This window comes from Ursus americanus, chromosome 31, assembly GCF_024610735.1.
Source record: "Ursus americanus isolate L20-20 chromosome 31, mUrsAme1.1.p, whole genome shotgun sequence".
Taxonomy (NCBI): Eukaryota; Metazoa; Chordata; class Mammalia; order Carnivora; family Ursidae; genus Ursus; species Ursus americanus.
This window is the reverse complement of record NC_142157.1, coordinates 21,163,438-21,189,904: the sequence shown is the minus strand read 5'-3', so window position 1 is coordinate 21,189,904 and position 26,467 is coordinate 21,163,438. Positions and strand designations below refer to the sequence as shown.

General features: G+C 40.9%; 1 protein-coding gene across 1 annotated transcript in view; it reads left to right on the top strand.

The window, feature by feature from the left end:
- Positions 1-628: 628 nt before the first annotated feature.
- Positions 629-26,467, top strand: part of SLC39A12 (solute carrier family 39 member 12) — a 72,286-nt gene continuing 46,447 nt past the window's right edge. Inside the window, exons 1-5 of the mRNA XM_045788489.2 lie at positions 629-964; positions 7,342-7,623; positions 11,388-11,595; positions 20,782-20,954; positions 25,374-25,545. Coding sequence (XP_045644445.2) covers positions 704-964; positions 7,342-7,623; positions 11,388-11,595; positions 20,782-20,954; positions 25,374-25,545 — 1,096 coding nt within the window. The 5' untranslated portion in view covers positions 629-703. The remainder of the gene's footprint in view (positions 965-7,341; positions 7,624-11,387; positions 11,596-20,781; positions 20,955-25,373; positions 25,546-26,467) is intronic.

Here is a 26,467-nt window from a genome sequence, read left to right as displayed (position 1 = left end):
ATTGGCTCTCAAGCTGTCCATCATGCCTTTAGTGAACGTTGAGTGAGTATGTGGATTTATGATGGCTCTTGTGACCTTGAAACCCTCGGGCTTTTCTGCTGGTTCATCCTGGTAATAAACAAAAAAAAATAAAAAATGACCAGTGTTTTCTGGGTATGACTGTTTTCTTCTAGTGCCCTTCCTTAACTAAAACCGTCTCATTCCACGTGATAGGGGTCATTTTTTGAAATGCATTTTCTGTTTATTTTCATTTACTGACTTGAGCGATGAGGACCACCCAACCCTGGGACTTCTACTTTCGGATGGGATAAAACGAGAGTATTTCCTGCCCGGGTCCTACGACTGGTACCACCTGCAGAATGAACAGAGAAACTTCTTCTTCCTAATTCGGATCCTCTGTTGAGTTTAGAGAGAGGCAATCTCACAAACTTCTTGGCTGTCCTACCGTTTGAAAGTCCACAGCCCTGATGCCTGCTGTTTGTGGTTATAAAGACCTACAGGCCCCCCGCTGCTCGGAACCGGCTGGCCTTTCAAAGCCGCTTAGCCACCCCACTAATGAATCCTTTCAAACACGTTGCAGGCACAATAATTAAACCCTTTATTTTCCCCCTTCACTACAGAAATTCCTCCGATTACAAGTTTACACCGACGGCAAGCCACCCAACTCCATCACACACCGACTGGAGGTAAAGGAAGGGTGGAAATGTGCTTCTGGGCGAAGCTTCCAGTATTGGGGGTGCCGTTGTTCCTTCTTCTCAGCCTTGTTCCCGCTGCTGAGACAGAAAGACCCTCCACCCAGGACAGCAGCGGCACCTGGAGCCCAAGCCACCTGACGGAAGTACTGCAAGCTCTGTCTGCTGGTGGCCCCCCACACCTGAACCATTCGGGAAGCCTCGTCAAAACATTGCTGGAGAAAACTGGCTGCCCACGGAGGACAAGCGGAATGCCAGGAGACTGCAGTCTGGTTAGTGCAGTAGGATACGGGGTCAGGGACCAGGGCGCGTTCAAAGAAGAGCGGTGGCTTCTCTGGCCCTTTGCTTTGGTAAAGCAAAATCGAACCCCTGACCCGGGTGGGCGCTGTGTTGCGGTCCAATAACGCCCACAGCTAGGATCCTGCGAGTCACTCAGCGCTGTACCTATAGCAATTCAAAACAGGGAGAATTTTCGTTTATTAAAAGGGTAATGTTTCTGGGAGCCTTTCTGCAGCCCTTTGGCATGTTGAGAGGTATTTAGTTGCAAGTGTGACCTTTTAGTTCTCTCTTCTTTCTGATTTACTGATTCTGTGTGTGCACGCGCGTGTGTGTGTGTGGGGGGTGTTGCAGAGAATTCGTGCATCACTGGTTAGATGCTATTTGTTTGGGGAGCAGAGTGACGGTGCTAGGATATTTGTCTACCGTTGAATTTTTTTAGTACTTTACCCTGGATGTTGATTGGTTTCTAGTATGTTGCATGATGGGTCGTTCGTGAATTGGATAATCATCCTCTTAAAAATGACACATCGGAGGGGCGCCTGTGGGGCACGGTGGACTAAGCCTACCGTTTCTTGGTTTCAGCTCAGGAAGTGATCTCAGTGTCACGGGATCGAGCCCCGCATCAGGTTCTGCCAGGAGTGCAGTGTTTGCTTGAGATTCTCTCTCCCTCACCCTCTGCCCTTTCTGCTGGTGTGTGCGCACCCCCCCCCCCGAAATAAATACATATTTTTTAAAAAGGACACATCTGATCTGGGGAAGAGAAGTGCTGTAGATGGAGCTAAAATGAGGCCTGTGCCTGGTGGGGCTGGAGTCCCAGCCTTACCCGGTCTGCCCCAGCGGGTCTCAAACCCTGTCCGTACCTCAGCATTGCCTGACCCCTGTCCCCCAATATCACGTTGGGGCTTCTTTCTCCTTCCATAGAAGAGATTTAACTTGCCTGGGATGGAATTTACAAAAAAAAAAAAAAATCTTCTGCAGGCCACTTTAATGTAAAATCCACATTAATGTAAAGTCAGCCCTTAATGTAAAATCAGAATGTCTCTGTCTGGGTGGAGGGGTCCACAGGGACAATACCAGAGGCAGGAGCCCATATTTTCAGACGATAGCAAATAAGAACAAACAGAAACACTATTCACCACCCCTTTCCTGATTGACGAGATTTTTTTCAGAATGAAAGTACAAATAAATGATGATATAAATAAATAAGAAAAGAAGCAAATAACTGCCACCAGCAAAAAAAGAAGAAGAAGAAGAAGAAAATTGGCAGACTTTCTCAATCACACTTAGTTCTAGGGGAAACATTTCCTGGCCAAGTGTTTTGTTTTTTGTTTTTTTTTTTCTTGTGACAGAAGAGTCCTACTAATAGAATTTTTTCTCTGCTCTGTGCAAACAACAAATAATTCAATAATTAATGAGATTCCCAAAGGCTCCCAGAGAAAACATGTTACAATAGGCAACGCATCTGTAATGACATTAATTTATATATATAGCAACATAAGACTTCCCCATGGAAATAACTAGGAGTCATATCTTATTAATGTCCTCTGAGAATTTGCTTCAGGGAAATGTTCTCCTCTAATGACATAGGGCCTTATTAAGGCTGGTTGAATATTGGTCTAGCTAAGGCGAATATAAACATGCAAAATTGTTCTCTGTTGTTTTGGGGGGGGAGTGGCGGTTGTTTTTCACTTTTTGTTTTCTGTGACATTGTCAAGTGTTTGGCCGATTTAGCTTCTGTTTGAGCTATTTCTTTGCCTAGGAAGTAAAATACTTGTCTTTAATAGCCCTCTTGCTGCTGGGATTTCTCTGTGGCAAAGACTGAGGTTAAAAAAAAAAAAAGGCAAATTTCCACTTTTCATGACCAAAGGGCTACACTTCACCTGAGTCCCCCGTAAGTGAGGATCCCACGCAATCTCTCCTTGTCATTCATAAAAAACTAGGGAGAAACAGTGTCCTATTGGTTTGACAAGCAACCGCATTCTGGCACAAACCACAGCACGTCAGCCTTATGTCTTTTTAGGGACTTTGTCTATTTAGTGGCAGGGTTTGTATTAGAAATTCTATGGTAAAAAGAGGGCAAGGGGGTAAGTTCTTATCCCTAAATGTCTGGGAAAAAAGAGGGAAGTGGGTGTCTTAAATTTGTGGAGAGAAAAAAACGTTCCCAATTTTATTTTAGGCTTAGGTAAGAACTGAATGAGTGTGTGTGTGTGTGTGTGTGTGTGTGTGTGTGTGTGTGAATCAATCTGAAGTATCTGAAAGCACTGTGCATTTAAAAATATATCCATTGAAGCTTTAGCCTTTGAAAATAGTCTTGCCTGATCATGGCCTTTTTTTTCTTTTTTTAATGAGAAGGGTTAGAATGGAGTTTTAATGAATTTAATGAGGGATTAAGTAACTCTAAGAGAATAAATTCCACTTCAGTTATGGTGAGAAGCATGCCCCTACGTGAGCTCCAGACGTGACGAAGGGATAAGAATCTGGTGTCTGGGGTCAGCCAGCACTGGGCCCAAATCCTTGTTCTGGAAACTTCTAGTTGTTAGGACATGTTGAACCTCAGCCCCCTCATCAATAAGACCCCAGTGCTGGTTCCGTCCTCAGGGAGCTGTGTGTGAGGACCCCAAGGCTGTGTGTGAGCAAGCTGGGGCACGACAGCTCAAGCTCTCTCTGTCCCCTCACGTTTCCTGGACACCATGGACACGTCCAACCCCCTTTCCCAGGGACCCTGGAGCAGTGATGGTGAAGTACTTGCAGTGCTGCTGAGAAATGAAGTCTTCCTCAGCATCCCCCTCCTGCCCCATCCGCAGCCCCTCCGCCCCTGCCACTGTCCCAGGGGCTTGGGGTTTTTATCCAAGATCTCTGGAAGATTCTCGGACACACTCAAGGCAGAGAACCACTGCTTTAAGGTCCTGTATTTAATTCAACCCCCTCCCCCATTTGTCATTTCTGTCACAGGATAAACAGGGGACGGCTCACACTTTATCTTAACTTGCTGATCTAACGGGTTCTTCTTACCGCAGGAAGACTTATCTCTGTCAGTCAGAAATGCCACAGAATCTGGTATAGACCCACCAAAAGCCAGTGCCTGCCATTAGCCAACATCCTTCCAACTCCTGGTTTGGCAGGAAAAGGAAGAAATATAATTTCCCTCTCATAGTCCTTATAAGACCCCCCCCCCCCACACACACAAAAGAGACCTTATAAAAATCTCAGAACTGGAAAGAGGCCAGTGGATTTATCCATAATCAAAATCAAATTTAAACATCTTTGAATCTAAAATCTTTCAAGTTTATCTACAAGTGTGACAACTGCCCTCTTCACACAGAAGGAAGCTTTCCTATTGCTTTTTGTCATGGAGGCTTTCCTAGCATTAGCAGTGAACAAAACGGAATGAGACAGCTGGGGAAGGCGATCTGATTGGCTATAGGAATCCAGAATCTGTGCCCCCCCATACCCCCCAAACCTTATTGCGTCCACCTGACAAGATTAAAGGGAAAATCGATGGATTATTCCTGAATGAGTCCATTCTTCTTTAACAAAGAATCACTTCACCAGTGTTAGCGCCTTGGACTGATCTTGATGCCTGTGGGGTGGAAGTATTTGCAAAATTTTACTAGACATTCTCTCCCAAACACAACACAGCCACAGCTAAAAGCTCCAACAACTGAAATCTCGTGATGATGAATTGGAAAGTCCAGCCCCCCACCCACCCCCATAGAACTTTCTGTCCTGTCCATGTCTGTTAGCTCTTCTGATGTTCCCGACAGCGGTCTTTCCGCAAGCCACTGCCTTCCATACAAAAGTAACTTCTTAAGAGTCAAATATCATTAAAAGGCAGAAAGTTTTCAGACCATGGTCATTTGATTGCCAACTGAGCTTCATTCAAGCAGACCTCAGAAAATTAAAGCAAGGTTTAGGTAACTTCTGTTCATTTGAGACGAAGGAGGGCTCTCGTCATACAGAGTGTGATGCTCTGCAACTGTTTAAACATTTTCAGTCAGAAATCAATTCACCTTCCACGTTCTATGCTTGTCACCATTCTTACCCTATTCTCTGCTGCCCGGGGCCACATCCCTCCATTCCAATCCAAGAGAGGTACATGGAGGAGGAACCACAAATGGAGAGGGGTCTCAGTCACCTCAGATGGGCCACGTCCTCTGCCGTGTGCTGTCAACCAAACCCTGGCCACACGTGCCCGGTCTGGTGGCCTCATGGAAGTCCCATTTCTTGTGTCACTGGCACTTTTTACGACCTGCCCAGCCTCGTCAAACAGCCCGAACAGCACTTGACAGTCTGTCAGCAGGAACTCATTCAACCTTCTCGTTGTACTATGTTCTCATTGATTTATATTCGAGCCTTCCCCTCCCTTGGTCTCACTTAACCAACTGAGCCATTCAGGCATCCCACCCATTAGATTTAGGTACTGAGGATGCGTGAATACCTAAGGGGCTTAGCACTGTCCTGGGCACATGGCTTCCAACAAGGGATAGCTGGTATTACCAATAGTTTGGTTTCAGGAGGTTATATGTTACAAAGAATGGCTTGGTTACACTTTTGTTTCAACTGATTCACCTCCTTGAGTCTTGCCGTCTGCCCTGCCAGCAGCGACCAAGCCATGAACTTTTCTTGTGGGCTAATCACAAAACAGGAAAGGGGGCTAGGTTGGTTTCAGTGGCAGAGCTGAACAGTCACATAGAGTTAGTCTTGTTGGGAAGCCCGTTTGCTGAGTTCTTATCCCAGAGCAGCCGAGTCGGGGAGAGAACAGAATCTGTATGGCCTATGAAGAATGTGAAGCATGCTTTGCTTTAGAGACAGATGACATGTTTCTTCCTGACTCGGATGGTACGTCCCAGACGTCACCCAGTGGGACACACAGCACACATGGAATTAGGATACCTGCAGCTTCCATCTCAGAGAATAGATTAAAAGATATTATAGTAAATTGTCCCACAGTGGGAAAAAATCCCTCTAGGGCTCAGGATGGGTGTCCCTCCATACCTTCCCTCTGAGGCTGATGCTGTGCAGTGGGCTGATCTGGGATCCTAGGCGAATTCTTAGGAGCGCCCCACTGTCTTTGAAGGAAGACAGCTCCTGTCTTGCCAGGAAAGCTTCCCTTCTACAGCCCTGTGTGTATCTTTTTCCTATTGTCCCATCACATTCCCCAAAACGCCTTCTGCCATGTAAACTCCCTAGATGAGCCAAGCCAGGCGTCTGGCTGTGGGTGTGAAACAAAGAAAGCATCGTGGAAGTATTGTTAGCAGTTCTCTCTTAGGTAGGGTAAAGGTGAGGCAGATGGCGTCCATTCATTCCATTTCACACCTCGTAAGTGCCAGGCATTGTGCTCGATGCTGAGGATACAACTGTGCACAGACGAAACCTGCCCCTCATGGACCACTTGTTCTCAAGGGAATAGAGAAAATAAACATGGAGAGAAAGCCATTTTAGAACACTAGTGCCACAAAGAAAATAAATCTGTTCTATGCTGGAGCTGCCACTGTCCCCGCGTGACGTTGGGTACTTGATAACGTGGCTCGTCTGAATTGAGACATGCTGGGAAGTGTGAAGTACACACTAGATTTTGAAGACTTAGCCTGGCAAAATGCATGTCAAATTGCTCATAAATAATTTTTAAAAATTTTAACGACATGTCAAAGTGATCCTATCTTACATATATGTTTCAACAAGGTACATTATGAAATATGTTGTTAAAATTAATTTTACTTTTTAAAATGTGGCTACTGGAAAATGTAAAGTGCCGTGTGGCTCACCTCTGTGGCTTGGGTCCTGTTTCCATCAAACAGTGACATGCTGGAAAACGTGGGGCAGAGGTTGGAGCTTTCTACTTTGCATAGGGTGTTCGGGAAGGCGTCCCCAAGGGGGTGTCACTTGAAGCTGGATCTGAGAAATGAGGGGGAAGACCTGAAAGGTGGTGGGAAGGAGCTTGGTGGGACTGATGGAAAATCACAGGGGCAGAAAGTTAACGAGAGGTGGGGAGAAGCTAAGGTGAGGTAAGGGAGGGAGGGAGGGAGGCAAGAGCCAGACCAATGAGAAAATTGTACAGAGCTTGGATTTCGTTCTAATGCAATGGGGCATTCCTTTAAAACCAAAGAGTCAACTGTTTTACTCCAGACATCTCATGGACAGCTGGAGGTAGAAGGACTCCTCTCAGGGAATAAGGGCTCCCCGGGAGGGCATCACTGATGTATAAAAGTCCAAGCAGGACTACCTTATTTGAAGTTGACTATTGGGGCTGCCCACGTTCCCCTCCTATTCGTAACATAGTAAGCAGGAGAGATCCGGTGGTCGTTAGTGTTCTAGGACTATGTGCTAAGCTTTGTTTCTACTTGTGTGTTATTTTTTGTTTTTGGAACAGTGCTTTGAACCAGATGCCCTGTTACTAATAGCTGGAGGAGATGTGAAGGAGCAGGTCCAAGAGGAAGTGGTCCAGAGAGTTTCTCTTCTCCTCCTCTATTACATTATTCATCAGGAAGAGATCTGTTCTTCCAGGCTCAACATGAGTAATAAGGAGTATACATTTTACCTACATAGCCTCCTCCGCCTCAGGCAGGACGAAGACTCCTATTTCCTTTCACAGAACGAGACAGAAGATATCCTGGCCCTCACCAGGCAGTACTTTGACACTTCTAGAAGCCAGGTAAGAAGGGCCAAGGTGCCAACTGGCTTTGCTGCTAAGATACGGTCTCCGAGCCTTGTTCTCTGTCACTTATTTATCCCGAGGACAGTCAGGGACTTTTAAGAGAGGTGTTTGTGGGGTTTCGTTATGGGATGTTAAGTGACGTCATTTAAAATTCTGAGGATAAAAGGGGGAGATGTGATGACTAATGATTATAAAATGAGTTCTAGCCAGAAGGTGGGGGGGGGCAGGAAACCAGGTGACGGGGCAGCTCTCCTCTCCTGCACATGAAAGGGAGTGACTCCCGGCTCCCGATCAGTCTCCAAGGACTGACCCACGTCGGCGAGGGTCGCCTTCTGGCCAGGGGGAAACGCAGGCAGAGCCATTTGAGAGAGGTGAATTCATCGTTAGTTACTTCACCGGAGAGACAGCTTGCAAGAAGCAGTATTCACGGCAGTCCGCACAGACAATATCTCTTCTGCAGCTCTTGACTCGTGCTGCTTCTGTTCAAGGGGGCTCTTGAAGCGGTTCTCTCCTCAGGGCCCCCCTGTGAGGAACCCGGCGCCCGGCCCCTTCCGGCCTTCGTTACCGTTCCAGCAGAAGCTGGCCTTTCCGTTACCTTTATCAGCTTTGCCCTGGGACGTCTGAGCGGATGAAGTGCTCTGAACGTTAAAAAAAAAAAGTTTTTTAAGCCACATTTTCTTCAAGAATTGAACAGCCACCCGTGCGTTTTGAAGAGTGTTGGGAATGATTATTTTTTTCCTCTTGAATTTTTCATTGACATGTGTCTTTGAGCTGCTGTAACAGAAATACCATAGACTGAGTGGTTTCTGCACAATAGAAATTTAGTTCTCACAGTTCTAGAGGCTGGAAGTCCAAGACGAAGGCACTGGGCAGATTTGATATCGGGTGAGAGCCCCCATCCTGGTTCGTAAGAGACCATCTCCTCACATGGTGGAAGGGATGGGGGGAGCCCTCTGGCGTCTCTCTTATGAGCGCACCAATCCCATTCATGGCGGCTTCTCCCTCTTGACCCAATCACCTCCCAAACACTCCGCCTCCTCATACCATCACAGTAGGCGGTAGGATTTCAACATACGAATTGGGGGGGGGGGGCACACAAACATTCAGTCTACAGTGACGTGTATAGGTGTATTTAATTTTTGACCTCAATCCCGGCTCCTGGGAGCCCAGAAGGGTCTGTGCAATCATGCTGTGGCCTCACGAGCAGCACACATATCCTCCAGTTTGCCGTAAAAATGTTTACTTTCTCTTGTGATTGGCACCCAGATGGAAAGACTGTTTCCTAAGGACTGTGTGGGCATCCCTCTGGTAACTGTCATCTCATGAATCTCAGAATAGGGCCATATTTTTGTTTCCACTTCCAATTGAGAAAACGGGTTCCTTTCTAGAATTCAGTTTCTGCTTAAATAAGGAAATAGCCCTACATATAACTTCTTCAGTGCAACATCCATATGATACAAGATCGGTTCAGATTAGCCACTAGGATTTTAGTCATCCCATCTGTTACTGCCTTTCGATGCAGATGAAGTGGGAACGAACACCCAGCCCTTAAAAGCAGATGGTGTGTACACGTTCAACGCGGATTTCGGTTATCCAACACATGCAGCAAATACCTGGGCTTCCAAGTATATGTGAGATTAAACATCCCTAGAGCAGCATAAAATATTTCAATATTATGGGTCGACCTACTTTCTCCATCAATTTGGTCAAGAAGAGTTAAGAGCTCTTGTTGAGTTGTAACCCTTGCTAGGCCTTAGACCTGTTGTCTCCTGGAGGCTGACACCGTCATCCTAGCCCATTCACTTGGGATTCCCTTAGGAATCCTCAGTCAGTCAATCCAGACTTTTACAGGAGGTCTGTTGGCCTCTCATTGGAGGATGACGTTCTTTCCAACCAGAGAGGGCGAGGTCACAGAAGGTGCTGGTAGACCAGGCCCACCACTACCAGCATCTCTATGTCTTGGTCTACACAGGATTCAGCCTCCATAGGTGTAGACACTAATAGTTGCTGCAGGTGGGCCTTCACGAGCTCACCAAGAAACAGCTGTACCCTGGAGGACCCCAATCCAGCCCCCCTCCCTAGTGGGCCAGAATGTCAATATCCCTCCGTTCCTTCATTCACTTCTGTCCAGCTACTGTTTATCTCCTTGACTTGGTCTCTTGCTCCCACCTCTCTCTGCTCTTTCCACTGTTGGCTGTTTCCATGATAAATAAACAGGGATCTGTACAGACATCTCCACTAGCCCTGACTCTTATATGGAGGACTAGTGGATAGTATTACCACCATACAGCTGACAAACCCAGAAAGCTGAGCCATTTTTAACTCTTTGGACTCCTTCACATTTTCTTGCAAGTCCTTTGTAATATTCTTCAAATACATCCACTTCTTTCCATCTCTAGTGCTACCATCTGAGGTCAAGAAATATCTCGGGTTAATCAACAACTTCTTAACTAGACTTCTTGCTCTTAAATTCTAGCCCTGGCAATTTATTCACTACTTTGCCACCAGAGTGATATTTCTATAACATACCTTATTGCATTATTCTTTTGTTTATAACATTAATGGCTCCTCTGGAGCCTTTAAGGGGAAAGTTGTCATAATGCTGAGTATAAGGCTCTTGACACCTTCTCCAGCCTACGGTCTATCAGAGGCACCACTAGACCCTGAGACCACCAATGGTAGGAGCTAAGATTAGCTGACTATGTCCTATGTACCAGCTACTGTATTAAGATTTTTTCATGCATTAGCTTATCTAACCTTAATAAACTTTGTGGTGGGCAGCACTGTCCTTTTTTACCGATGAAGAATGTGAAGGTTAACAAAGTTAATCATTTTGCCCAAGGTCGCTCTGTTACAAATAGCAGACATAATATTAAAGCCTTATCTGTCTGTCCCAAGCACTATGCCATGGAACCACTTTGATGATATGAAAGTCCCATCACCATCCCGTGTTTCCATTTATTTCTATATACAAGAGGAAGAGTATTTAAGAGCATAGGCTATGGGTCAGATCTGAGCTCACACTGGGCCTCTGTTATTGGCCAGGTGATCTGTGAAGAGGGTATCCACTGCACAAAGCTCTGGGAAAATGAATAGAGTAATGTAATGGACTTAGCATAGTGTCTGGCACAAAAAGGCACTCAATAAATGTTAAAAGAGTGAATGGATATACTAGTGGAATATGAGGCAAGATTCTCGCCTTTAAGATGCTCCTAATTTAATTGAAGAAAATTGATGTACACGTGGAAAAGATCCTAGGTCCAATGGGTGTTCAAAGAACACAGCCCGTGCTAGCTTTGATTGGCACTTAGCCACATTGAACTTGGGACTAAAGGCAAGGGTCAAAAGAGACGTTTTCTGTGATGACACAATGCACCAGAGCCAGTATGAAGTCAAGGTCAGGAATATAGATTCCTTGAAGCTGGAGAGAAACAATTCACCAACTGGAAGGTCATGAACAGTAAGAGCAAGGATCTTCTTGGAGAAAACACATCTCTGAGGGAGTAACGTGAAAGGTTAGGTAAATAAGGACCAGTAGGATGGCAGTTAGAAAATCCAGTGTCAGGGTGAATAAAGGAAACAGGAATTTTCCAAACAGAGTTCTGAGACTGGAGAATGATGGTAGTCATGTTCCTACAAACAATTCTGTCCTTTTTAGGGTAAAGAACTATTTCTTGTCTTTTGGGGAAATCCCAAAGATATTTTAGTCAAAATAACTTCAGCGGTTCAAACTTTTCTTTTTACTGTGTCTCTGATTTCAGTGTATGGAAACCAAACTGCTGCAGGAAAAATCTGGAATATTGAGCAGTGACGGTGCTGATGAAAATACACTTCCTCAGTTGGCGGCAACAATCATCGCTTTGTCCCTCCAAGGTGTTTGTCTGGGGCAAAGGAACTGGCCTTCCCCAGACTATTTTACGGAATATATTTTCAGTTTTTTGAATAGTACAAATACTCTCCACCTCTCAGGTAAGGATGCTTTTCATGAATTTAACTACCAAGTCATACCTACTAAATGAATTGTGCCCAAAAGGAAAACTAATGCCTTTTGATGACTAGATTTGTTCAGGTATGTTCTAAACACCATTTTATCTTACCATGTAGTAAGACAGCTCAGACCTTTTCAAGGCAAACATGCTATTGTCTTCATGTGGTGATGAGGCAAAAATCAGGACTTTGCCCATTTGATGATGATACTATGGCTGTAGAGCCAAGGGGGAGATTTTTGTGACCTGCTGTAAGTACTAATGAACACTTTTCTACTTGGTCCATAGTCCTGAGCCAGGGGAACGTAAGAATGATGAAATAGTATGCCCGGTGGTGCCAGAATCTTGGTAGTGTTTGCTTGTAACCATAAAGGTAAACGACTTAATTTTAAATAAAAGTCATGTGCACTATCCATTCTGGCTACATTCACGAGTGCCAGCTTTTTGGAGCTCCAGGGTAAAATGGGATGCTGGAAATGGAATCAGAATGTGTGTTTTGCACATTCCTTTGTCCTTGACAAGACATTAAAAATGAAATGAATTTTAACTATTCTAGAAAGAGAGAGTGAGTGAGTGAGTGGGGGAGGGGCAGAGGGAGAGAGAGAATTTCAAGCAGACTCCCCACTGAGCAGGGAACCTGACTTGGGGTTCAATCCCACAACCCATGAGATCATGAACAACTGAGCCACCCAGGTGCCCCAGAAATGACATTTTAAAAAACCGTATCAAATTTGCACACCAAGAGCACAGAATGTCACATAAGAGCTGGTGCTGCTCCCAACGCACTTCCTCATAGGAACTCACAACATAAAGGGAGATGTGAATTTACCAAGGGACCAACAACACCCGTGATCTGGATAAACCTGCCAAGTCTGAAAGAAGGGATTGAGAGCTGGAGCCATACAATTCAGTGTTGAACTTTCCTTGGACCTGTTTGCCCAACAATTTGAATGACAGATGTGGTTTTCTACAGTTCGCTTGCATTTTCTGTTCAAAGTCAAAGTATAATTAAATCATGTTACCTAGCTGTCATGCATAGGAAATAAGTCAGGGGAAGGCATGTTATGCTGAGAATCATTTTGAGGTGGGAAATAAGAGTTGGGAAATTTTTAGCAGTTAACATACAGCGTTATATTAGTTCAGATGTACAATATACTGATTAAATTCTATACATTACTCACGGCTCATCGTGTGAAATGTATTCTTCATCCCCATCAACTATTTCCCCCACCCCCCACCCGCCTCCCCTCTGGTAACCATCTATTTGTTCTCTACAGTTAAGAGTCTGGTTTTTGGGGGCGCCTGGGTGGCACAGCGGTTAAGCATCTGCCTTTGGCTCAGGGCGTGATCCCGGCGTTATGGGATCGAGCCCCACATCAGGCTCCTCCCCTGGAAGCCTGCTTCTTCCTCTCCCACTCCCCTGCTTGTGTTCCCTCTCTCGCTGGCTATCTCTATCTCTGTCAAATAAATAAATAAACTCTTAAAAAAAAAAGAGTCTGGTTTTTGGTTTGTCTCTCTCTCTCTCTCTCTCTCTCTTTCTCTATTTTTCCTTTGCTCACTTGTTTTACAGTTTCTTAAATTCCACTTATGAGTGAAAACATATCGTATTTGATTTCTCTGACTGACTTCATTTTGCTTAACATTATACTCTCTAGCTCCATCCATGGTATTGCAAATGGCAAGATTTTGGTTTTTATGGTTGAGTAATACTCCATTGTGTATATACACCACATCTCCTTTACCCATTCATCTATAAATGGACACTTGGGCTGTTTCCATAGTTTGGCTATTGTAAATAATGCTGCAGTAAACATAGAGGTGCATGTAACACCTTGGATTAACATTTTCATATTCTTTGGGTAAATATCCTGTAGTGTGATTACTGGATTATATGGCAGTTCTGTATTTAATTTTTTGAGGAACCTCCATACTGTTTTCCATAGTGGCTGCATCAATCTGCATTCCTTCCAGCAGTGCGCAAGGGCTCCCTTTTTCTCCACATCCTTGCCAATGTTTGTTGTTTCTTGTGTTTTGATTGAGCCGTTTTGACAGGTGTGAGGTGATATCTCATTTGTATTTCCCTGATGTGAGTGATGTTGAGCGTCTTGTCATGTGTCTGTTGGCCATCTGCATGTCTTCTTCAGAGAAATGTCTGTTCATTTCTTCTGCCCAATTTTAATTGGATTATATGTTTTTTTGGTGTGACGTTGTACTTTATATATTTTGGACACATCCTTTTTTGGATTTTCATTTACAAATATCCTATTCAGTAGGTTGTCTTTTAGTTTTGCTGATTGTTTCTTTTGCTGTGCAGAAGATTTTTATTTTGATGTAGTCCCAATAGTTTACTTTTGCTTTTCAGGAGACATTTCTAGAAAAATGTTGCTATGGCCAGTGTCAGAGAAATGACTACCTGTGCTCTCTTTTAGGATTTTTATGATTTTTAGATCGTAAGGACATTTTATGTCCTTAATCCATTTTGAGTTTATTTTTATGTATGGTGTAAGAAAGTGGTCCAGTTTCATTCTTTTCCATATAATTGTCCAGTTTTCCCAAGATCATTTGTTGGGGAGCCTTTTTCCCGTTGCATATTCTTACCTCCTTTGTTGAAGATTAATTAACCATATAATCATGGGTTTATTGCTGGGCTTTCTAATCTGTTCTATTGATCGATGTGTCTATTTTGTGTCTTTTGATTATTGCAGCTTTGTAAGCATAACTTGAAATCTGGAATTGTGATACCTCCAGTTTTTTTCTTTTTCAAGATTGCTTTGGCTATTTGGGGTATTTTGTGATTCCATACAAATTTTAGGATTGTTTGTTCTAGCTCTGTGAAAAATGCTGTTGGTATTTTGATAGAGATTGCATTAAATCTGTAAATTGCTTTGGATAGTATAGACATTTCAACAATATTTGTTCTTCCAATCCATGAGCATATCTTTCCATTTGTTTGTGTCATCTTCAATTTCTTTCACCAATGTTTTATACTTTTCAGAATACAGATCTTTCACCTCCTTGGTTATATTTATTCCTAGGTATTTTATTATTTTTGGTGTAATTGTAAATGGGACTACTTTCTTAATTTCTTTTTCTACTGTTTTATTATTAGTGTATAGAAATGCAACAGATTTTTGTATATTGATTTTGTACCCTGCAATGATACTAAATTCATTTATCAGTTCTAGTGGTTTTTTTGGTGGAGTCTTTAGGGAATCTACATATAGTATCATCTCATCTGCAAATAGTGAAAGTTTTACTTCTTCCTTACCAATTTGGATGTCTCTTATTCCTTTTTCTTGTCTAATAGCTGTGGCTAGGACTGCCACTACTATGTTGAATAAAAGTGGTGAGAGTGGACACCCTTATCTTGTTCTTGAAATGAGAGGAAAAGCTCTCTGTTTTTCTCCATTGTGGATGACATAAGCTGTGGGTTTTTTATATATGGCCTTTATTATGTTGAGGTAGTTCCCTCTAAATCTACTTTGTTGAGAGTTTTTATCATGAGTGGATGTGTACTTTGTCAAATGCCTTTTCTGCATCTATTGAAAAGATCGTATGATTTTTATCCTTTTTCTTATTGATGTGATATATCACATTGATTACTTTGCAAATATTGAACCACCCTTACATCCCAGGAATAAATCACACTTGATCATGATAAATGATTTTTTAAAGGTTTATTTATTTGAGGGAGGGGGAGAGACAGAGGAAAAGGGAGAGAATCTCAAGCCGACTCCCCACTGAGCATGGAGCCTGACTCAGCGGTCCATCTCACAACCCTGAGACCATGACCTGAGCAAAATCAAGAGTCAGATGCTCAACCAACTGAGCCACCCAGGCATCCCAGTAAATGATTTTTTAATGTATGGTTGGAATCAGCATGCTAATATTTTGTTGAGGATTTTTGCATCTATGTTTATCAGATATAATGGCCTATAGTTCTCTTTTTTGTGGTGTCTTTATCTGGCTTTGGTGTCAGGGTAATACTGGTCTCATAGAATGTATTTGGAAGCTTTCCTTCCTCTTCTAGTTTTTGGAATAGTTTTAGAAGTATAGATATTAACTCTTTAAATGTTTGGTAGAATTCACCTGTGAAGCTGTCTGGTCCTAGACTTTTATTTGTTGGAAGTTTTGTTTTGTTTTGTTTGTTTTGTTTTGAGGGAGGGGGGTAGGGACAAAATGAGAGGGAGAGAGAATCTTAAGCAGGCTCCATGCCCAGGGTGGAGCCTAGTGTGAGGCTTGATCTCACAACCGTAAGATCATGACCTGAGCTGAAATCGAGTTGGACACTCAACCAACTGAGCCACCCAGGCACCCTGGAAGTTTTGTGATTACTGATTTGATTTCAGTGCTAGTAATCAATCTGTTCAAATTTTCTATTTCTTCTTGATTCCATTTTGGTAGGTTATATGTTTCTAGGAATTTATCCATTTTTTTCTAGGTTGTCCAATTTGTTGCCATATGATTTTTTTATATTCTCTTATAATCCTTCATATTTCTGTGGTATCAGTTGTTATTTCTCCTCATTCATTTCTGATTTTTTTTTAAATTTGAGTATTTGAGTTCTCTCTCTCTCTCTCTTTTTTTTTAAGAGTCTCACTAAAGGTTTACCAGTTTTGTTGATCTTTTCAAAGAACTAGCCACTGCTTTCATTGATCTGTTCTATTGGTTTTATATTTTCTATTTTGTTTATTTCTGCCTTAATATTTATTATTTCCTTCCTTTTACTGGTTTTGGTTTCCTTCCTTTTTACTGGTTTACTGTTTCTTCTTCTTTTTCTTGTTCCTTTAGGTGTAAGGTTTGGTTATTTATTTGAGATTTCTCATGCTTCTTGAGGTAGGCCTGTATTGCTATAAAATTCCCTCTTAGAACAGCTTTTGCTGCATCCCAAATATTTTGGACCATTCTGTTTTCATTTTCATTTGTCTCCATGCCCTTTTTTTATTTCCCCTTTGATTTCTTGGCTGATCCATTCATTGTTTAATAGCATGTTATTTAGTCTCCATGCATTTGTGCTCTTTCCAGATTTGTTCTTGTGGTTGATTTCTACTTTCATAGCGTTCAGAAAATATGCATGGTATGACTTCTATCTTTTTATATTTGTTGAGACTTCTTTAGTGTTTATATGTAACCCATCCTAGAGAATGTTCCATGTGCACTTGCAAAAAATATATATTCTGCTATTTTAGGATAGAATGTTCTGAATATATGTTAGCTCCAGCTGGTTCAGTGTGTCGATCAAAGTCACTATTTGAAAATCCTTGTTGATTTTCTGTTTTGATCATCTGTCTGCTTATGTAAGTCGGGTGTTACAGTCCCCTACTATTTTTGTATTACTATCAATTACTTCCTTTATGTTTGTTATTAACAGTTTTATGCATTTGGATGGTCCTCTAGTGGGTGCATAAATATTTACAATTGTTATATCATCTTGTTGGATTGCCCCCTTAAAGATGTTACAGTGTCCTTCTTTGTCTCTTGTCACAGTCTCTGTTTTAAAGTCATATTATCTGATGTTAAGTATTGTTACCCTGGCTTTCTTTTCAAATCCATTTGCATGATAAATGTTTCTCCATTCTTTTACTTTCAAAGAGTAAGAGAAAAGAGGAACAGAGAAGAACTACAAAACAACCGTAAAATGAGTAACAAAATGGTAACCCTTAACTAACTGAGCCACCCAGGTGCCCCTCTGATTGGTTCTTTTTTATGTTTTCTATCTCTTTCTTAAGGGTCTCACTGATGTCCTTCACTCTTTTCTCAAGTCCTGTGAGTATCTTTATGACTATCACTTTCTATTCCATCAGGCATATTACTTATCCCCATTTGTTTAGATCTCTTACTGTGATTTTTGTCCTATTCTTTCATTTGGGTCATATTCCCCTGTCTCCTCATATTGTCTAACTCTCTGTGTCTGTTTCTCCGTGTTAGGAAAGTGAGCTACATCTCCTGCCTTTGAAAGTAACGGCCTTATGAAGAAGAGGTCCTGGAGTGCCCTGCAGTGCAGTGTCCCTTGTCCAGTAGAACCTGGCACTTCAGGGGAGTCTCCTATGTCTGTTGCATGTACCCTGCTGCACTGTGTTTCATGTATATTGGTTGATACAGATGTTCGATTATTTATTTGGGGGATACCGTCTTGTAGTCAGTACCTTCTACCAGAAGGTACATACCATCTAGTTGTGTCTCTCTTTTTAGGAAGTCATACAATGTTGATAATTGTGTAGATTGATTACTTACAGCTTATGAAATGGTGTTCTTCTAATTTACTAATTTATTCTTTATTTATTAGTGTAATAATTCTGTAATGGAAAACCTCCCCTCATCACAATTTCACTTTACTGTGGTTCTTAAAATAAGAATAAATTCTTGATTTTTAATTTAGCACTTTTCAAAATGATAACATGTCCTTGCATCCTTCAAAGAAGAACCATTAACTTTTCTTTTTATATCATTTTGATTTCAAATCTCTCAATCTTTTGTCATTATTATCCTAATTAGTGCTCAAATTGTTCCCTTTTTGACCAGTGGGATGATGATCAAGTTGGCTGCTAAGTCCTTTTGACAAAACTCAGGACATTTTCTATCTTCCTTGCTGTCTAGTATAAGATATTCCAAGTTTATCTTGTACATTTCCTGTACAGACTCGGAATCAATTTTTCTCCAAATACTTTTTTATCTTTTTTAAAAAGATTTTATTTATTCATTTGACACAGAGAGAGCGTGCACAAGCATGGCAGGGAGGGGCAGAGGGAGAGGGAGAAAGACATTTCCTGCTACATTTATATTTAGGCTTTTAGCTTTCTTCTTGGTTATCTTAAATAAGGTCCTTTCTTTCATTATCTCTTCTAACTGGTTCTTTGTATATACCAAGGGTTCTAATTTCTATAGACTAATCTTATTACCTCCTCCATTATTACATTTTTTAATTTTATTTTTGCATTTTTTAATGGTTTTCAGGTATATATATAATCATATCATCTCGAAATAGATGTAGTTTTGTCTCTTGCTTTCCAATTCTTGTGTCTCTGTTTTCTTTCTTATCTGGTTATGTTGGTTGATAACCCCAATATAATGGTAAATAGTACCGAGGACAGTCTGCATCCTTATCATGTTTCTGACTTTGAAAGAAAAGCCTGTAGTGTTTCCTCATTGAGTTTAGAGAATAAGTGAGAAAAATATAAATTTGTCTTTTTTATTAGCCCACATACTTACACTTCTTGTGCTCTTCCTTTCTTCCTATATAGATTCATCTTACCATTTAAATCATTTATTTTCAGCCTGAAGAACTTCATTTAGTCTTTCTTATAAGACAAGTCTTCTCTCAATGAATTCTCTCATTTATTATTTATCTGGGAATGATTTTATTTCACCATTATGTCTGAAGAATTGTTTTGCTGGATATAAAATTCTTGATTGGCAGTCTTTCTTTTAGCACGGGGAGTATAACATCCACTACTTTCTGGTCTCTGTTGTTCAGATGGGAGGTCAGGTCCTATTTGTATTGACGGATCCCTGTATGTGATGAGTCATTTTTCTTTGCTGTTTTCAAGATTTATCTTTTTCTTTGACTTTCATCAATTTTGCCTCAATGTATCTGGGTGTGGATCTTCTTATATTTATCCTACTTGACGTTTGCTAAACTTCTTGAACATGTAGAATAAGGTTTTAACATCCAATTTGGATAATTTTGACATTATTTTTTCCAACATTTTTTCTGTAGCTTTCTCTTCTGTGGTCGTTATTACGTATAGGTTGGTATACTTGCTGTTGTCCTGTAGGTCTCTCAATTTGTTCTTTTTTAAAAAATCTTTTTCCCCCTCATTCATCAGACTGGATTATTTCTATTAATCTATCTCCATTTTCAGTAATTCTTCCTTTTACTATTTCAAATATGCTGTTGAGTTCCTCTAGTGATTATTTTTCATTTCACTTATTGTATTCAACACCAGAATTTCCATTTGGACTTTTATATAATTTTGAATTTATTTCTTCTATTTGCTGACTTATTATTGTCACACTTTAATTCTTTAAATATGATTGCCTTTAGTCCCTTAAGCTCACTTATAATAGCTGCTTTGAAGTCTTTTTCTGCTAAATCCAACACCTGGGAATACTCAGAGACCTGTTTATTTACTGCTTTCCTCCCTGATTCTGGGTTACACTTTCCCTTTTTTTTTTTTTTTTGCAAGTCTTGTACTTTTTTTTCAATGAAAGCCATTTAAAATGAAATATTGTAATAACCCTAGTTTGTAATTTCTCCTGTCCTTGATGATAACATTCAGGAAAATACCAGGGACATTGTCTTCACAAATGAGAAGATGGATAAATCCAAAGAAATTCACCATTATATTTTATTATTCTCTGTATCAATCAATTTTAAAAGCCTAGAGCTCTACTAAGGGAAACTAAACTGTAATCTATAAACTGGCAACCATACCACAGTAGCATTAGAAAACAAAGTCAGATGTCTCTACAATCTCAGATCCCTTTTATTTCCTTTCTTGTTTCTGTATAAACAGACCCTTAAAAGGAAAATAATTTTATTGACTTAATCAAAGGAAAGTTATAGTTAATCTAAGGATATCTATAGTACCTCAAGGAAATAAATTTCCCAAGGATTAGGCCAGTTCTCTTTTGTTTGCATTTTTTTAAATATTTTTATTTATTTTTATTTTTATTTTTTTATTTAATGATTTTTTATTATATTATGTTATTCACCATACAGTACATCCCCGGTTTCCGATGTAAAGTTCGATGATTCATTAGTTCCGTATAACACCCAGTGCACCATGCAATACGTGCCCTCCTTACTACCCATCACCGGTCTATCCCATTCCCCCACCCCACTCCTAGAAAAAGAAAGAGTTGGCTCAAGAGAAGGTATCTCTTTGGAGGAATTGCCCATTGTATCATCTCTAGGAGATAAAAATGGTGGGAACATCTTTGCCAGGCTGATTTAGCCCCAAAGCTTAGTCAAACTCCTGTGAGGCAATCAATATTCACATGAAGTATAAATGTTCTTCTATTATTGTTCAGAGTAACATCTTGACTTTTCATTAGAACCAAATTTTTTAGCAAAGTATCTATGTTGTGGCCATAAGAAATTGTTATTATCCTGAGATTTGACTTATCTTTATTTTATGTGACGCCAGACTTTGTGTGAAATTTCTAGAACTAGACCAACTCCTCAACACTCTCTGGACCAAAAGAACCTGTATCAGAAAAGATAAAATCCACCAACTGCGAAGGAAACAAAACAACCTAACAATCTATGATTGGGGCTACCCTAATCTATCTGTATCCACGGGCCAGGGGACAAATGATGTTTCGGCTTCCTGGGATGAGGTATGGTCATTATTCTTATACCATCAGTTGCTACTGTCAAAGTTGTGAAAGTTCTACAAGAGTTGTGGAAAATTTAAAGGATAATGTGTATTTCCTTAAATGTAAAAATATTCTATTTCTACAGAGTGGTCATGGGTTTTTTCTTCTACAAATTGATCTCTGTAGACATAAACATGAGGTCAAGATATGTCGGAAAAACATATATAATTATTTGTGCATTCAATATAGACATATGGGAGATATATGTATATATATATAACTCTTTCCTCCCTTAGACATAAGGGATATATATAACTCTTTCCTCCCTTACGTCTATATTGAATGCACAAATAATTCTTTCAGCAAACATACTGAGCATTTACTATGTGCCCACCATCATGGGCATTAGGGATACAGTGAGGAACAAAAATAGGCACAACTCCTTTGGAGCTTACAAGGTCGTAGGGGGATACAGACATTACATATATACTTACAGTGACGAATGAACGCTTTAAACATAGATTAGGTTATGAAAAGCTTACTTTGATCTGTGAGTAACAGAGAAATATTTGTATAGTAGGTAGTACTGAGAAGTTTTTTGAGAAAAGGTGATATAGGAGCTAACAAACATACCTGCTTTTTCCTAAAGCTGTGCTCCAAAGTACATTCTCTAGTCGATCTTAATGCTCCTTGAAACGGGGTGCTATGGTCAAGTTGGGTCTGGGAAATAGTAGAAATGCACATTGCCCTGTAGCATAGTAAGTTATCTGGGGAGGTCCTTCAGCAAATAAACTTCTTTAATCTTATTGAATCCAGCATTTCTCAAACTTTGACTACAGAATTCTTCCCAATCCTAACTGTTTAAGATCCTGATAAACTGATGTTCCATGAACATGGCTTATGTTTATTGAGGATATACAATGTATCAGACATAGCACCATCTCGCCTGCATTGCCTCATTTAATTATTATCACAACTATATGAGGTTAGGGTACATTATTCCATACTACAGATGAGGAAATTGAGACATGGAACTAATAAATAATTGCTTCAGTTCTCAGAAACTAGGACATACACATAGTTTGTCTAATAACATATTCTGTGCTCTTAATAGCTGTGCTATTGTTTGGGAAATGTTGATTTAAATAAAATTATTTTTGTTATTTGTATCTTAGGTGAGCAAAGTACTGTACCTTAAAAGGGCAGAAACCCTTACAGATTCTTAACCATTCAGAATGTTGTTCCTGTGAGTTATGTATACATGATTGGGCAGTATCCTATATCCCCCCCTCCCCTGAAGTTTGTATCTCTTAATCTCCTTCATCTATTCTGCCCAACCCTCCCCTCTGGCAGCCACTAGTTGGTTCTCCATATTTACGAGTCTGTTTCTCTTTTTTTGTTGTTGTTTGCTTGTTTTGATTTTAGACAAAAATAGATTATTAATTAGAATATTAGATTTTTTAAAAAGTAGATTTCTGTTACTTCCATATATATGATAAAGATACAATATAAATAAATATATATGACATAAAGACATGTGTTCACATTGATTCTTTCAAACTCATGCTAATTGTATTCAACTCATAGTGAAGAGAGCTGATGCCTATGTTAATCTTTGTCGAATCTTCTTAGATGCTTCATCAGGGCTGGCTTTTAGGAAGGGAGCAAATTTGCCTCATGAGACCTTATCTTCATAAAGAATGAAAATTGTTTCTTAAAATTTACGAACTGTCTACTTAAGGCATGTGACTTCTAAGAACAGTAATAGTCATTTCCTTGTGCTAAGAATGCAAATGGCTCTTCTCTGTCCCAACATGTCACTTTCCTCGTGATTCTTGATAGGACCCTAAGATAGACCAGACCTGAAGATCCTGCCTATGTTATTTAGACCAGTGGTTCTCAAAGTGTTGTACTTGGGAACTCCTTGGAAATGCAAATTCTCAGATCCCACCCCAGCATCTGCTGAATCGTAAACTCTGAAAGTAGAGCCCAGCGTTCTTTTAACAAGCCCTCCAAATGATTCTCAAAACTAAAGTTCATGAACTACTGTTTTAGAATATGTTTATAAAGTTACCATAGAAGTCTGATGACATCAAAACAAGGACACACACATATTGAAGTTTTATGCAAAAGAATAAAGACATTGTAAAGGTTATTGGCTGGGTAATCTAAGTTTTCATCCGTTTTGTTCTTTATTAAACACATTTGGGGTTTCAGATTTATAGAATATAATGAATCACCATTAAGGACGTTTGTGTTAGTGACTTCAGAAGAAATTTAAAACAAACAAATGACCTAAATAGCACAGGAATAGCAAATAAAGATCAGGGCACAGAAGCTTCTAATAGAATATCCGTACTGGGGGCGCCTGGGTGGCACAGCGGTTAAGCGTCTGCCTTCGGCTCAGGGTGTGATCCTGGCGTTATGGGATCGAGCCCCACATCAGGCTCCTCTGCTATGAGCCTGCTTCTTCCTCTCCCACTCCCCCTGCTTGTGTTCCCTCTCTCGCTGGCTGTCTCTATCTCTGTCGAATAAATAAATAAAATCTTTAAAAAAAAAAAAAAAAAAAAGAATATCCGTACTGCAGGAGAAGGTAGTCGAAGACCAGAAGGCTTCAGTTTCTTGGCAGTGAACTGGTGAAAGATGCATGACATTCTGCTCATGTTTGTCTCTGCACTGCTTTACTTACCAGTCAAGCACTTTTCAATGAGAATGTTTATTACAAAGGATTCATCATCAAAAGTCTGTTGCCAGTTTCCCTTTGTTGTTGTCAGTAGTTTTAATGGCAAAGTAATTATATTCCATTAGTAACAAATGGTGCAAATTTGTGTCTTTGGCACGAATTATTTTGACAAAGGGAAAAAGAAAAACCCAAGTTTAACTTTCTGTTGTTGCTTTTTTGTAGTAGAAACCTTTTGGAGTTTTGCCCAGTCCTTTTCTGAGAAATGCCTTCCTCACCCACAGGCGTGAGGCTGGCAGCCATGTCTGAACAGTATGATTCCACCTCCTCTCTCGTGGGCAATACTGATTGAACCAGAGGGACGTCTGACCCGAGAGAGCCCGTCTGTGGCTTTGCTGAAGCAATCCGATCTGTCGGGACTTGCAGACTCAACGCAGTCTTGGGTTTGTGGGCTGAGAGGTCGCTTCAGCGTTGGGGCTTATATGGCCGTGTGTTTACTAAAGGAGAGAACACTGGACCGCGAAAGGAAATAGATATATGCAGCAGGAAACAGGAGAAAATACTTGGCTCCAAAGACACAGAGACAGAAACATCTTTGGTTCTGATTTTCTAGCTTCAAGTTGAGTTCCTCTTGAGGTGTGGCTACCTTTTCAATCTCAGAGATCCTTAGCGTCCTTCCAGTACCATCTCCTCTTGGTTCTCACTGATTTGAATGGGTTCTCTTCCCTGCAACCAAACATCTCCTGATCAGGATAAAACATTTTTTATTCGTGGATTCATCCCCCCAAAAATGTATGTGGGGAAAACCCAGCAAATATGTCATCATTTTCTGATCAGCACTGTGCTTTTGTTAAAAATCCCTACATTCTCCAGCAGAGCAAATCCCACACGCCGGGTAAATCACTGGTTCTCTTCAAATACCTTATTGATCGTGACTGAAGCTCGCAGACATTGCACTAGGGTTTGCTTCCACCATTTGTGCTTATGGAACTATAGACACGTTAAAACTTCTAAATGTAATTTTTGATACACAAAATCAGCCCTGAACACTTCTGCACAAATTCCTTGTGGCAATTTGGAGAGCCCTGTTGCATTTGTGGTTTATCTATAATCCTTATCTCTTATGAATATGTCTGTACAACAAAGAAAAACTGCAAGGATTTAGAGAAGCAGCAGTGCACAATAATAAGGATTTCAACAGTTTTTGTGGAGAAGGGAGGTCAGGCACAAAGGTATCCACATTATTTAGTGTTTACACACATGCTGGTTGACACAGCATTCACTTTTTAAAATATTTACTTTTATTGCTTTTGAAAATACATGTTGCCTACACAGGCTGTTCAATCAGAGAATATTAAAGACAATGATCTCGTTACCTCCGAGCTCCTGTTTATCTTATGAAATCTCGACTTTGTTGAGACAAAGCTATCCCCACTGAAAAGAAAAAAAAAGGAAAACATCAAGGCTGCCTTAGAAGGCTGGTAATAAAACCATTCAACGTGTTGTAAAATACCGTCCATGTTTCCAGGAAAGGAGGAAGGGTGCAAAACTCATACTACATGATACTCAAAATGAAAGTGAGATCAGAGGTTTAAAATAATCCTTGGAAATTATGCATGCACAAAAGATTGCGGGGGAAAACATGTAGCAATGGCTTCTGGTGTCCTGTTTAGCCATTCTGTTTAGCTCTGACTTCTCAGGAATGGCAATCGATGGGAAATTTGTTTGCTGAGATTAGTAACGATGTTTTCCCCCTACAGCCTTGCTTCTCTGCGGGGCAGCTGGCAGAGATATTTCTGCAGAACAGCCTTTCACCCATTTCCAAGGAAGACTTTAAACGAATGAGTCCGGGAATCATCCAGCAATTACTCAGCTGCTCTTGCCAGCTCCTTGAGAACCAACAAGCAAAGCTGCCACCCACCACTCTGGAGAGTAAGTTGTGCTTCTTCCCTGGGAAAGTTAGTGCACATATGTAATAACAGTGACCGTAGGATACGTATTATATACCAGGCGCTATTCTCAGCATTTTACGTTTCTCAACTCATTCAATCCTCACAACACCACCATGAGCTAGACACTATTATTGTCCCCATTTTACAGATAAAGAAACAGGCACCTAGAAGTTAAGTGACTTGCCCAAGGACACACAGCTGGTAAGGGATGAAGTCTGGATTTAAAACCCGGCAAGCTGGCCCCAGAGTCCTTGCTGTCAGCCACTATGCTACATTACCTTTCATTGAATATTTTCTATTTTATATGTAAGTTACAGAAATTGACTTATCCTCTCTATAGGACTCAGTCATGGACCAACTTCAAAGTTTCTAGTTGAGAAGTGGCATGGTATAAGAGAAAAACATTAGCGATGGGACCAGAGATGCAAAGTTGAGTCCTGCTTTCTAGCCTCAGCCAACTCAGTGGTCTTAAGCTCTCTTTATTTCCCTGAGCTTCCCATCCTTTCACACGTTGTGATGCACTTAAAAAAACAAAGGCACGCTGGGGTAAACCAAAGAGCTCCTGTGGGGTGGAAGTGACCGTGGAGGGAGTTGCCAGCCTCCCAGAGCTGGCCGGCACCTGCAGGAAGTAAAGGCTGGATATTTGCCCTCACCTGTAACCCCCTGATTCACTACAGTAGGTGAGCTCCACTATAAGGCTTCCCAGGGAGGCTGTAAGTTTCAAATGGGATAATGTGTACAAACATATGTTCTGTAACGGAAAGCACTGTATGTTTATAAGAAGAAGAAATCGTGGCCAAAAATATCCATGATGGATAGCAAAAATGTGACAGTTAACACAAGCACGCTTTAACTATTACCAGTGATCTGAGGGCCTTATGCAGGCTTTTTCAGAGCATTTT